We start from the raw sequence: 13,499 nt of genomic DNA on the forward strand, positions 1-13,499 counted from the left end.
AAAAAAAAAAAAAAAAGAAAGAAACATATGTAGAAAGATTGTATATACACATATGCATTTAAAGTCTAAGGAATACAAAGCAAAGTCTGGGAGACAAGCAGAAACAGCACCAACTTTCTGCCACACACAATTCCATGTGATTTAAATGTTTCATATTCTGTATCACTTGATTTCCTAATATTAATATTTATCTTGAAAACTTTTCTAAGGGTTTATGAATACATGAAACTAGGAGACTGGAAAGACAAACCAAGCTATTAACCATGGTCGTCTCTGGCAAGTACAAGTTCTCTTGTGCCTATGTTTTTGAGGCACAGATGTGTTTACCTTACAATACAAAATAATAATAAAAGTTTTCTCTGTACAAAAAATGTTTAATTTTTTAATTAAAAAAAACATTTTTAAAGTTTTTCTATACTTTGCAAAACTTTATAAAGTTTTTAACTAGCACAAATTGCTTTAGAGGTAAAGAAAGTTCTAAGCAGCATATGTTTAAGTAATTTTTTGGATTATAAAAAACATAGATACAAAAGAGAAAGGCTCAGGGAAGATAGCAAAAGTGAGAGTAGATCCAAGAAAAACCACTGGTAGCATTCATGCATCTACTCTCCCAGTCCTTTTTTCTATGCTGATTTAGGCCAGTTGCTTTGTTTTTACAAAACTGTAATCATATATACATGACTGCTACTGCTGCTGCTAAGTCGCTTCAGTCGTGTCCAACTCTGTGTGACCCCATAGATGGCAGCCCACCAGGCTCCCCCGTCCCTGAGATTCTCCAGGCAAGAACACTGGAGTGGGTTGCCATTTCCTTCTCCAGTGCATGAAAGTGAAAAGTGAAAGTGAAGTCGCTCAGTCGTGTCCAACTCAGCGACCTCACAGACTGCAGCCTACCAGGCTCCTCCGTCCATACTATATATATATATATATATACATCCACGGAAAAGGAAATGGCAACCCCACTCCAGTATTCTTGCCTGGAAAATTCCATGGACAGAGAAGCCTGGCAGGCTACAGTCCATGGGGTCACCAAAGAGTCAGATACAACTTAGCAACTAAACAACAACTTACATACATGTAATTACATATATACATATTTACATACACACATATATACATATATAGACAATTTCTAACTGCTTTTTAAACACAACAATTATATAATATGCAGCTATTTCATTTTCATTCCAATTCATAAAAGTTACACTGATTCACTTTTCAGGGAACCAAGAAAAATTATCTTCTTGAAAAATACAGAGAGGATCAAAAAATCGTCTTAAAAGACTCATTTCCCATACTAGAAAACCTTCTAAACACAATCTGATGATTCTTTTTAAGAAAAGAAAAGGATAAATCATCCGAAAGTTGGGTCTTTTAGGCGAAGAGATGAGCTAAGCACCTCTCCAAATATTAAAAAATTAAAGGAAGAGAATGAACAGTCATGCAAACCAACCTGATTGATCTTGAACTACGTCTGGTCACCACACTCTCCAGATTCTCGCAAGTCAGGATTCTAGATTTATCGTACTTTTTTTTTTTGCTGCTCTGGGTCTTAGTTACAGCATGCGGGATCTTCAATGTGGCATGCAGGCTCTTTCAGCTGCAGTGTGTGATCTCTTAGCTGCAGCATGTGGGATCTAGCTCCCTGAGCAGGGTCAAGCCTGGGCGCTCCCACCCCCCAGGCACTGGGGGCATGGCAACCCAGCCCCTGGACCACCAGGGAGGTCCCTTACCGCACCTTCTTAATATTCCTTTGAAACTCCTTATGGCGCACAGGAAGCGTATAAAATAGCTGCTGCACGCTGACCGTCGTCCCCCTGGGTCGTGGGTAGGGGGTTTTCTGGAGAATTTTTCCATTGTGATCAAACACTAATCGAGTCCCAACCTTCACAGACGTGTGGCAGGTAGAAATAGTCACATCGCTGTAAGAAACAAAAGCCAGCACAGCACGGTCAGCTAAAGACGCCCAGGTGCTAGATGTCACGTGCTCGTTTTCTCACTTCCGTTCTCTCAAAATTCTCCTAAAAAGATGCTGATCCTTCTGAGATCATCAAGAGAGATTAAAGGGGTGAGGAATTGTCATAAAATCTAAAGCTTGGGCCCCAGTAGATAGTGAGAGAGTTCTGTAACTATTTCATTTTGATAAAAGCCTTGATAACTTGCTTTGGTTAAACTGCAAAATAAAAGATCTTAAAACGTTTGAATTCAACAATAGAGATTTATTTCTCTGTTTAGCTATCATATTACCACTCTAACAAAATCTTAGAAGATGTTGTGCAGTTAAATAAGTGTTTAGCACATTTTTTCCTCAACATCAAAATAAGTTAAAATCAATAGTACATGGCATCTATATTTATCTATATGTTACTTTTTAAAAAATTAATTAATTTATTTATTTGGCATCACCAGGTCACAGTTGCAGCATTCGGCATCTTTGATCTTTCATTGCAGCAGGTGGGATATTTAGTTGAGTGATGTGAGATCTAGTTCCCTGACCAGGAATGGAACCCAGTCCCAACCACTGGACCACCAAGGAAGTCCCTATGTGACAGTCGCTCAGTCGTGTCCGACTCTTTGCGACCCCATGGACTATACAGTCCGTGGAATTCTCCAGGCCAGAATACTGGAGTGGGTAGCCTATCCCTTCTCCAGGGGATCTTCCCAACCCAGGGATCGATCCCTGGTCTCCTGCATTGCAGGAGGATTCTTTACCAGCTGAGCCAAAAGGGAAGCCCAAGAGTACTGGAGTGGGTAGCCTACCCCTTCTCCAGTGGATCTTCCCCACCCAGGAATTGAACCGGGGTCTCCTGCATTGCAGGCGGGATTCTTTACCAACTGAGCTATCAGGGAAGCCTAGCTATGTTACTTTTAAATTGAGAAGTTTCTGCTTTAATAAGGATAACAATTGTTTTATAATATTATATACTATTTGCTTCATTTCATTCATTCATTGCTTACATTTCATAAATATTACCACGTAGGTTGACAGTACAATAAAACAGAACAGAGAAGCTAGAAGTTGAGAATATTCATATGGAAAAGTGTAAAAAAAATTATTCTAATCAGACTTCTCAATTTTCAGAGAGATTTTTAGAAGGGGTAAAGTTAGAGGATAAAAACATTGCATCACCTCAGTGCACAGAGTGAGCTCAGAGCTTCCCCTCGAAAGCCAAAAGTTTCAACCTGAGTGAGGTCTGCAAACTCCTGAATCTTCGAAGTGTGATGTTTCAGAGCTGAGAGAGAGGTGAAGAGTCTAAGTCCAAGATATTGCAAATGACAGAGCCATGAACACACAGGGTACCCACCCAAGTGACTGGTTTTAAAAGCTGCTTTTGTGTTTCCTAAGACAGTGTTACCCCAAGTTCTCAAATATTGGGCCCAAATATTTTAAAATAGGATTAGCAAAATACCACTTACTTAAGCCTTCAAAATTTTCTTCTTCTACCCCACATCCGTTGTCTGAAACTTCGATGAGCTCCACTCCATAGTCTTTAAGCCTGAGATCTAAAAAGGTTAAAGTACTGACTTCTTAAATTGATCGACATGAAAAGACTTTAGAGTGAAAGACAATAGTTATAACTTACAAAATGCAACTTTGAGTCCTAACCATATTTATTTAAATACACTACTGTCATCTTGTGTATTTTATTCTTTAAAGTCCCTCTTGCCTATTTACTAGCCCAGATAAAGCAGTTTCGTGTTTTTTTTTTTTTCTTTTCTCTTTCCTTCAAGACGATAATTTTAACACAGCCTTCAAGAGAACAGGTTCTGGAATCAGACTCCCAGGGGTCACATTTACTAGCTAAAGCTCAAAAAAGGCAAATTCCTTGTGCCTCAATTTCCTCTTTTGTAAAATGGAGATAATTATTGCAATAGTTACTCCCAATCTCATACGATTACTCTGCAGACTAAATGTTACCTACACAGTTCTTAGCACAATGCCTGCCTGGCACATAGTAAGAACACAATAAAAGTTAACTGCTATTATTATGATTACTACCTAGCCAAGTACTAGGCACATAATAGGTGCTAAATTTATGTTTAAAAAAATAACAATTTCTCAGCATGTCAGTGATTGTCTTGCTACAATCTTATTTTTTAAGCTTAAATAATAACTTCACAGCATATCAATGATCATCTTACTGTTTCTTGAATAAAATAGCATAACCTGATTATTTCTTGTGGTTTAAAACTCTGCCAAACTTACCAATACTAGTTGCGCCGGCATCCACACTATTTTCTACCAACTCCTTCACAGCAGTGCTTAGACCAAGTACCACTTGCCCAGAGCAAATCTGATGGACTGACTTCCGATCGATAGGTTTGATGGCCTTAGCAAGTTCTGAACTAAAAAAACCAGTTACAAGAGACAAAGCAAGTAGGCAATTACGTATTTTCATCCTGGTTTGAACTGTGGGAAACAATTCATCTCTGTTAACAGTTAACAGGTCTAATCCATCCATTACATTAATATATCCAATAATTATGTTCATAAATATAAATGTTGGTCTATAATCCTTAAACCTGTCAAAAATCTTCTGAATGGATACGTCAAGTAAAATAGATATTTAAAATCTAATTATACTGGGATCTACATGGGGGAGACACACGTCCCACTCAAGCTATGGGTCAATAAACACTTACAATAGGACCTTCTTTCTTGAAAACTGAAAGTAACATTTCCCCACAATTTGAAAAATCAAAAGTTTGCTGGGAAATCCAGTGTTCATGTCAAAATCAAAACCATCTCAGAAATCAGGTACCAGTTGGATTTCCTATCATTGCCTTCAAATACCCACTCCAGGGGCTTCCCTGGTGGTCCAGCAGTTAAGTATCCACCTTGCAATAGGGGACATAGGTTCAATTCCTGGTTGGGGAACTAAGATCCCACATCCCAAAGAGCACCTAAGCCTGAGAGCTATAACTAGAGAGTCTGTATGCTCAACAAAAGATCCTGTCTGCCACAATGAAGACCAAAGGGAGCCCCCACCCCAAAAAAATCCCCACTCTGAATCCAGGCTGCCAGCTTCTGTCTCGGCAAAGGCCCTCAAAGTCCTGACTGTACCTCCTTTCAGAATTTTCCAAAGGGTTTGTCTCTGTTTTCTCTCTACTTAAATTAATCCCCCATGATACCACCAGAGTTACCACAAAACTGGTCAAATAATTTTCCTTTTTCAAGAACTCACTAGCACCGCACTGTCTGGTGTGTACTGTCATGTCTCACTCTTTGAGACCCCATGGGCTGAAGCCCTCCAGGCTCCTCTCTCCAGGAATTACCCAGGCACAAATATTGGGTTGCCATTTCCTCCCACAGGGGATCCTCCTCACCCAGGGATCAAACCCACATCTCTTAGGCCTCCTACACTGGCAGGCAGATTTTTTTTTTACGACTACTTGTCACCTGGACACAGTATATCCTCGGTGAAAGTGAAAGTCACTCAGTTGTGTCCAACTCTTTGCAACCCCATGGACTACACAGTCCATGGAATTCTCCAAGCCAGAATACTGGAGGTACACCTTTCCCTTCTCCAGGGGATCTTCCTGACACAGGAATCGAACCCAGGTCTCCCGCATTGCAGGCGGATTCTTTAACCGCTGACCCACCAAGGACGCCCAAGAATACTGGAGTGGGTAGTCTATCCCTTCTCCAGGGGGGATCTCCCGGACCCAGGAATCAAACCCGGGTCTCCTGCATTGCAGGCAGCTTCTTTAGCAACTGAGCCATCAGGGAAGCCCATATCCTCGGTAAACCCTTGTTCCAAAAAAAAAATCCTTCCTCTTCATTTTACCTTGCAAAAAATTCTACTCGTTTGTCTTAAATGTAAAAACTGCAGACGAGACCACATAAAACGGAAAAAAGTACCTCTAAAAATTAGTTGATTTGGCAGGACATCCTGGCCCAGCTTTGACATTTGGTGGAGATACAACATTTAAACAAACACAGAGAATTTGGGATCACGAATATGACAACTGTGCAGCAAGGCTACCCGAAGATCTGCTAACCCCGAATTCGGTGTCTCAGCGGGTAAGCGTGTACTCAAGGACACACAGAAGCACTGCGTCCTTTAAAACTGTGCAGCTATGCAAATTTGCATGTGTCTTAAGCCACCCCTAAAACAACCCTCAATTTAAAAAGAGCCCGCGCAACCAGGTAACAAGGAAAAGAATTCCGTCTACTGGGATTTCAAGCTCCCGGTTCAGGTCCGAGGATGAGTGGCAGCGTCCGGACAGGGGGCCGAATTCCCCACGGACCCCGACCTCAAAGTGAACCCACAGGGCGGCGGGTGTGGGGCGCACTGAGGAGCCCGCTCCGGGGTCTCCTTGCCGGCTCGGTCTGCGCCGTGGTCACTTTCCCTTCCGTTCCAGACGCCTGGAACGCCGTGGGCCTTAGCCAGGGCGACCGCAAGAGAACGCTGCAAGCTCGGCTCACCTCGGCCCGTCAGCTCGCTCCATGGATGCAGACAGAGCCTGAGGCGGGACTCGGAGCTGTTCGCGCCGCAATCCCGCGAGCGCCCGGCCGCCCATTGGCTGCTTCCCACACAGTGCCCTGCCCACTTCCGGATAAGGCCGGGAACGCTTCCCACAGCTTCTTCTCGCTGATTGGTGGTGTCAAAGGTCGAGTCCATGACGTCGAGAGAGCAGAGACCAATTAGAGCACAGGAACTGCGCTTTCCCGAAAGCCCGCAGCCGGAAAGGAGGTGGCAGCAGACTGTCGTAGACTTGGACGGTTTGTGAGCGTTCGTGTCTCTCATCTGCCATCTTCCCTCCTTTGCTTCCCAGGATGCCGATGTACCAGGTAAAGCCCTATCACGAGGGCAGCGGATCTCTCCGCGTAGAGCTTCCCACCTGCATGTACCGGCTCCCCAACGTGCATGGCAGGACTGGGAGCCCGGCGCCGTCCGCCGACCACGTGCAGGTAGGAACGCACGGCCCTTGCCCCGCCCCCCACCCACCATTTCAGTGCGCAGGCGCCAAGGCCCCGGTCCCACCGCCTTGCCTGTCCAGTGCGCAGGCGCCCTGGTTCCACCGCGGCGCCGAGCCGCCGCCCTCCTGTTCAGTGCGCAGGCGCTACCACGCTGGTCTGCGGAGTTCCGGGTCTAGGGTCCGCGGTTCGCCCCAGGTCGGGACCGTGCGACTTGAGGCGACCAGACCCAATCGCCTATTCCCCACCCCAGCCTCACGCGCCCGCCGGCCTCCGAGTGACCATAACTTTTACCCATTGGAACATCTATCCCATTTTTTTTCCTCCGCTTAAGACTGCTTAGACTTTTTTTTTACCAAATTCTACCCATAGAAAAGTGAGGAATACATCAGTGGCGAGTTCTAAGTAATCGTAACGCGAATGCCAGGGTCACCCATTCAGGGTAACAAGTCAGCGCCCCCACTTAAAACTCCTGCGCGGTAATTGTGTCCTGCGTTTCTCTCTTTGTCCCCTGAGTGTGCGTCCCTGGACAGTGGGGTCTTGGTGTCAGTGGGAGCCTGCAGTGCGTGCCCTGCGGTGTCTGGCTGCCCCTTCTGAACGTGATTGGAAGAATCGCTTTGCTGCATGAGAAAGCTTCGCTTTCATCCTCTGGTTTACTGCTCCTTGGCGTAACTTGTGCCGCCACGTCTTTATCCATCCACTGCCCACGGGCGTCTGCTGGTTTTCTATTTTAGGCCGTTATGAACAGTTCTGCAGTGAATATTCTTGGACAAGAGCAGACATAGAGTATATACCACGGACATGGGATTGCTGGCTCAGTGGGCTGGTCTATATTCAGCTGGACTAGGTTGCTTTTCAAAGCGGTCATCCCAGTTTATGCTGTCACCTGTAGTGTAGGTGAACTTTTTTTTTTTAGAGATTCATTTTATCTATTTTTTAAATTGCTTTTAAGAAATATTTGGCTGCTGCTGCAGCACAGGGGTTCTTAGTTCCCCAACCAGATTCGAACCTTTGCCCCCTGAAATAGAAGTGCCGAGTCTTAATCACTGGCCTGCCAGGGAATTCCCTTGTATTTATTTTTTAATTTTGGACGTATGTGAATTTCTGGTGCTGGCACCCTCCCCAAAGCTGGTGGGAGTACAGAGACATCCTTATAGTTTAGTTTAGATCTCCCAGACCTCCAAATCAGTTCACCGCCTTTTCATGTTTATTGGGCATTTTGACTTTGCCTCCTTTACAAAATAACTGCTCAGCTTTGACGTTTTTATAAATTGCAAACACATCTTAATTTCCCTGCAGGCGAAACTTTCAGTCCATTCTGACTCAGACGAGTGAATAGAGAACTTCTGTGACTCGTTTTCCCTGTCATCCTTTGTCCAAAGAGTTTTCTACCTCGACTGTAAGGGAGGTGGTTAGTTTAGTTTGAAAGCAAATAACACAAGTGTTGTCTTACTGCAGAGCTAAGGCAACAATGCAGGCATGGTCCAGTGTTTCTTTACCCAGCGATCCCCATGGAGACATACGGTCCAGTGCCTCTCAACTGGACAGACTCATGGAACCGAAAAGGAAACCCCAGAGTGGGGAGCATCACATCTCTCTTGAGACCAAGTCCTTTTTTTTTTTCTTTTTTTAAAGGCTGCTGCCTGACTTCCTTTGGGCATTTAACTGTGAACTTGCAACCTAGAAGATAATAACCTAGCAGATGATAGCAATGTGGATAGATAATTAGAAACCTAGCATCTCCAGCAATAGCACCCCACTCCAGTACTCTTGCTTGGAAAATCCCATGGACGGAGGAGCCTGGTGGGCTGCAGTCCATGGGGTCACTAAGAGTCAGACATGACTGAGCGACTTCACTTTCACTTTTCACTTTCATGCGTTGGAGAAGGAAATGGCATCCCACTCCAGTGTTCTTGCCTGGAGAATCCCAGGGATGGGGGAGCCTTGTGGGCTGCCGTCTATGGGGTCGCACAGAGTCGGACACGACTGAAGCGACTTAGCAGCAGCAGCAGCATCTCCAGGGGAAATGAGAGCGACACAAGAATAAACGACTTCTAAATACATGTAGATAACACAAATGGATAAACACAACACGCCAAGTCACAGTCTAGCCTGAGCAAACAAAACAACAGGCCAGCGTTGGAAAGAGTGGTAGCTTTGAGACTTCTGGGGTCCGATGGTTAAGACGCTGCCCTCCTAATATTAGCAGTGGGTACAGGTGCAGTCCCTGGTTGGGAAACTGAGATCCCAAATGCCGCACAGCAAGGCTTTAAAAAAAAAAAAAAGAGGCAGATCTCAGGTTCCTCAGATGAAGCTATGCTGGACTCTTGATCACAGGTCACGTTCCACATGTAGTACTGGGTCCAGTCTTCAGTGAGTGTTGATGGGTTTTGAATACAGTAGGTATTCCGCCCCTGGTCGGGCCGGGGCGCTATTGCCATGTGTAGAAATGAGCGAAGCTGAGCACAGACAACGCACACACACAGGCTGGATTACAGGACTGGAAGTACTACTCAGGAGGACTAATATCGTGTAACCTGAGGATGCCACACAGGTGGTGGCCTCACCGGTCACATACCTCACGTACAGACTTATTTCCGGTCAGCACCCCATTATGTACTTGGCACACTGAACTCTTTATTCTTCTTTATTCCACCCAAACCGCAGTCATCTTGCATTTCTCTGCTATGTGATCTTAAACAAGAGCAGCAGGCGAGGAAGCTGAGAGCGTGGAGATCCAGCCGTAGGGTAGATAGGCATTAACCAGCTGAGAGCTGGGGGCGGGTATTACAGAGGGAACTCCGTGAGGAGAAGCCCTGGGCCAGGTGGGGCCCTGCATTTGAAGACCCAAAGGCCTGTGTGGCCTGTTTGCAAAGAGAGGGGGAGAATGAAGGGAGAGGAAGCAGCCAGAGGACCAATCGTACAAGCTCTTTATCAAGCCAGGTTAAGGACTCTGCTTTTTAGCCTAAGAGGTTGTTTTGCTTTCTGGCCACCATCCTGGGAATGGGCAGGAGGGATGGATCAGAAGGGTGCCAGGTGGAAGGAAAGTGGTGTCTTGGACTCAGGCAGTGACCATGGAGGCAGCTTATGAGCCACTAGATTCCGGAAAATGGACAGCAGCTGGTGATGAATTGGATCTTCGAGGAGGGCAGTTATGAGCAACGAGGGGAGGAACTCAGTGTTCCTTAAAGTCACCAGCACAGAAATGTGAGCAGGCGCTCTTACCACACTCACGTTGTACAGTGAGCCCATATTTCTATAGACTCAAGGTCATTGCCTTGATGACCTTTCTGTCTAATTATGAGCATCATAACTCATGTTTAAGGGGTCCTTTGTTCTCGACTCAAATGAGTTATCTTTTGTGAGAGCTTGAGAATCTAGAAATACGCTGCATATTGTTACTACTGGGAGGCTTCTCACTATTGCTTTTTAAATAAGTATGTAGAGATTTATTTCTCAGCAAATATTGTGTTAGTCCAACTCTTTGCGACCCCATGGACTGTATGTAGCCTGCCAGGCTCTGTCCATGGGGATTCTCCAGGCAAGAATACTGGAGTGGGTTTCCATTCCCTTCTCCAGGGGATCTTCCCAACCCAGGGGTTGAACGCAGGTCTCCTGCACTGCAGGCAGATTCTTTACCATCTGAGCCACCAGGGAAGACCTCAGCAAATATTACTAGTTACTTAAGGTATACCAGTCCTCCAACAGGCAAGAAAGATGCAGAGATTCAGTGAATGAAGGATGTGAGTATTTCCTGTTTATGAAGTTATACATTTCAGCAGTGAAGAAGTTCTAGATAATTCTAAGATAAGGGAATGCCAGTACTGCCGCAAAAATGATTTGGGGCACAGATCATGCACTGACACACACACACACTACCACCACCACCCTGCCCACCCTGGATATACTTCCAAACCTAAAGACATTTAAGTTGTGTGTGCCCCCATTTTCCTTCCATTAGTATAAATTATTGATCACATTCTTATTGCCACCCCCGTCTTTATTCTGTTCATTTACGTAAAGTATTTTGAACTAGTTTGATAGAAGGAACAATCTGTGTGTGTTTGTTTTTTTTCTCATTCTCTGTTTTTAAAGACTTAAGTGCCTGAAGTAGGAGCCTTACAATTTCAAAGTGGTTTTCAGTCACAGCGTTGTTTGTTTTATAGCATTTGGGGATTGATTTCAGGACCTATGGGACTGAGGAAAATGAGATGATCCTGCTACTTCATTTGGATGTCTTTTGAAAGGCAGGAAGTTTGATGAATTCATGGAACTAAGTAGAAGGCAAGTAGCCAAGTTTAAACAAAGTGCTTTGCCGTGAGAGGAAATGAATGTTCTAATGTTGGTCTGTTTAGGAAGCCTCAGACCCATCTCTTCAAGCTCTTGAGTCCCACCAAGACGATATTTTAAAACGTCTGTACGAGTTGAAAGCTGCGGTCGATGGTCTGTCCAAGATGATTCAGACACCAGATGCGGACTTGGATGTAACCAACATAATCCAGGCTGACGAGCCGGCTGCTCTGTCAACCAGCACCGTGGACTTAAACGCCATGCTCGGACAGGTAAGTTCATTCAGGAAGCTGAAGAACATTACAGCGCTGGGTGGTGGTGGTGGGTGCTGGAAGATCGTGCTAGTGTGACTGAAGCCCGGGTTTCCACGTTTTCAAAGATGGTACACAAAGCACATTCTTTTTTCCTCTTCTGATTGTACCTGCGCGGAACAGATGCATGAGCTTTGAGTGAAGCCAGGCAAGCGCTAATGCAGCTCTGCAGTTCTCGATGCAGAGACTGGGAGGACCTTTAGGCAGAGGAGGGAACCGGGAGTCCCTTCTTCCTGCCACTCGTGGCAGCTCCGAGCAGCCTCTGAGCCCTGGGGAAGCAGCTGTTGGGTGTCTCGTGCTTCTCTGAGGTTCCAAGTCAACCTTTGTTCCTCGGGAAGGGCCTGAATTTCAGAGCTTTGGCTGCCCAGGTACAGATATCTCCCCAAACCTTCTGTAGTTTGTTGCCGAAAGCAAGACACTGTCTCATACCTCAGACATATTTTGCTTAAATCCATTTGCTCTATTAAAATTCAATTGCTGCAGCTGATATAGGGAACAATTCAGTTAGCAGAAAAAGAACATCTTGTTAACAAGTGGGTACAAAAGTGTTTGCCCCAAGAATCCCCACTAGCACCACCCCTAGAACTGACGGTAGAAATGGTCCTGCTCAAAAGCCTAACAAGTGAGGCAGTGCTGCAGTCTGGCCCAGAGCTATTTTTGAAAACACGCGTCCCTCTGCAGTCACGTGTCCCTTCGTCACCCAGTTCCTGTTTGCCTGAGACCCCGCCCAGCCAGTCCCCCGGGAGCCAGTCTGCGTAGGGGATAAATCAGTGAGCACAACCGTGTCAGGTGTCCCAGGGCCAGAGGGGCCTCCTCGAGCTCACGGTGCTTCAGATGAATTTTGATACTGCAGAAGGCAGGCTCAGGTAACACGATACATTTGGAGAAATGGAGAGCATCCAGCCTAGGTCCACGTGAAGAGCATCAGTCAGGAGTGGCCTGGCCAGACCAGACCAGAGGCCAGATTGTAGCAGGGCTGTGGACAGAAAGCCAAGCCGTGTGGCCTCTGCTGTGTCACGAGTTCATTCGTTGTGAAGTGTGGAAGTACAGAAATGAGTCTGCATCTAAAAGGGCAGTGCGCGTCGTAAATCACCTGTAGTTAAATTTAGAAAACAGAAAGGCGGTGCATTCCTGCACTTTAATTCACAGTCTCCCTTAGCCAAGACCCTTTTCCTCAGGGCTCTTCTGTGCTGTGCTCAGTCACTCGGTCACGTCCAACTCTGTGGCCCATGGACTGTAGCCCACCAGGCTCCTCTGTCTGTGAAGTTTCCCAGGCAAGAATACTGGAGCGATTTGCCATTTCATACTCCGGGGGATCTTTCCAACCCAGGGGTCGAACCCATGTCTCTTGAGTCTCCTGCATGGGCAGGTGGATTCTTTACTGCTAAGCCACCTGAGAAGCCCCAAGGGGTTCCTCATTGGCATGTAAACCAAATTGCTGTAGAAACTATATACTGTTGAGCGTTCAGTTTAGTAAAAGGAGTAATTGCATGTGTAATTTTTTTTTAACTTGGGGAAAAACAGAAGGGTCCTTCCCACCGTGTTGTACTGACTTGACGGTAAAGTCACTTGCTTGTGGAAGCATCCAGTGGGGCTGGAGGGACTCGAGTCGCTGCTCTCCCCGGTTCTCACCAAGCTGAGAGCCGCAGGGGCCCCCTCCTGCCTCAGCTGAGGCTGGGGTGATGGTGGCGCCTTCCAGGAGCTGACACTTGGCGAACTAAGCCTGGTCAGGTTCTGACTCACATCGGTGGGGGGTGTCCCTTCCCCGTGGCGGTCTGCCGCTCCCCAGGACCACGGGGCGCTGAAGGACATTGTGATCAATGCGAACCCCGCCTCGCCACCCCTCTCCCTGCTCGTGCTGCACCGGCTGCTGTGCGACCACTACAAGGTCCTGTCCTCGGTGCACACGCACTCGGCCGTCCGGAGCGTGCCGGCCAACCTCCTCCAGTGCTTCGGCGAGCAGACGAGGCAGCAGCCCC

At 46.2% G+C, this 13,499-nt stretch overlaps 2 protein-coding genes across 5 annotated transcripts in view; one reads left to right on the forward strand and one right to left on the reverse strand.

Annotated features, from left to right (window-relative positions):
• Positions 1–6,532, reverse strand: part of PMS2 (PMS2 postmeiotic segregation increased 2 (S. cerevisiae)) — a 23,803-nt gene extending 17,271 nt beyond the window's left edge. For all 3 annotated transcript variants that reach the window (XM_010845755.1, XM_010845756.1, XM_010845757.1), the window contains exons 1-5: positions 6,428–6,532; positions 4,205–4,344; positions 3,415–3,501; positions 3,128–3,230; positions 1,736–1,919 (exon numbers count right to left, since the gene is read on the reverse strand). In XM_010845755.1, coding sequence (XP_010844057.1) covers positions 1,736–1,919; positions 3,128–3,230; positions 3,415–3,501; positions 4,205–4,344; positions 6,428–6,522 — 609 coding nt within the window. In that variant the 5' untranslated portion in view covers positions 6,523–6,532. The remainder of the gene's footprint in view (positions 1–1,735; positions 1,920–3,127; positions 3,231–3,414; positions 3,502–4,204; positions 4,345–6,427) is intronic.
• Positions 6,533–6,667: 135 nt separating this feature from the next.
• AIMP2 (aminoacyl tRNA synthetase complex-interacting multifunctional protein 2) overlaps positions 6,668–13,499 on the forward strand; it is an 8,267-nt gene continuing 1,435 nt past the window's right edge. Inside the window, exons 1-3 of one of the 2 annotated variants that reach the window (XM_010845754.1) lie at positions 6,668–6,793; positions 11,275–11,481; positions 13,310–13,488. In XM_010845754.1, the coding sequence (XP_010844056.1) occupies positions 6,779–6,793; positions 11,275–11,481; positions 13,310–13,488 (401 nt within the window). In that variant the 5' untranslated portion in view covers positions 6,668–6,778. Of the gene's footprint in view, positions 6,914–11,274; positions 11,482–13,309; positions 13,489–13,499 lie in introns of both variants that reach the window. The other variant, XM_010845753.1, reaches the window with a different exon arrangement.

This window comes from Bison bison, unplaced genomic scaffold (assembly GCF_000754665.1).
Source record: "Bison bison bison isolate TAMUID 2011002044 unplaced genomic scaffold, Bison_UMD1.0 scf7180017864223, whole genome shotgun sequence".
Taxonomy (NCBI): domain Eukaryota; kingdom Metazoa; phylum Chordata; class Mammalia; order Artiodactyla; family Bovidae; genus Bison; species Bison bison.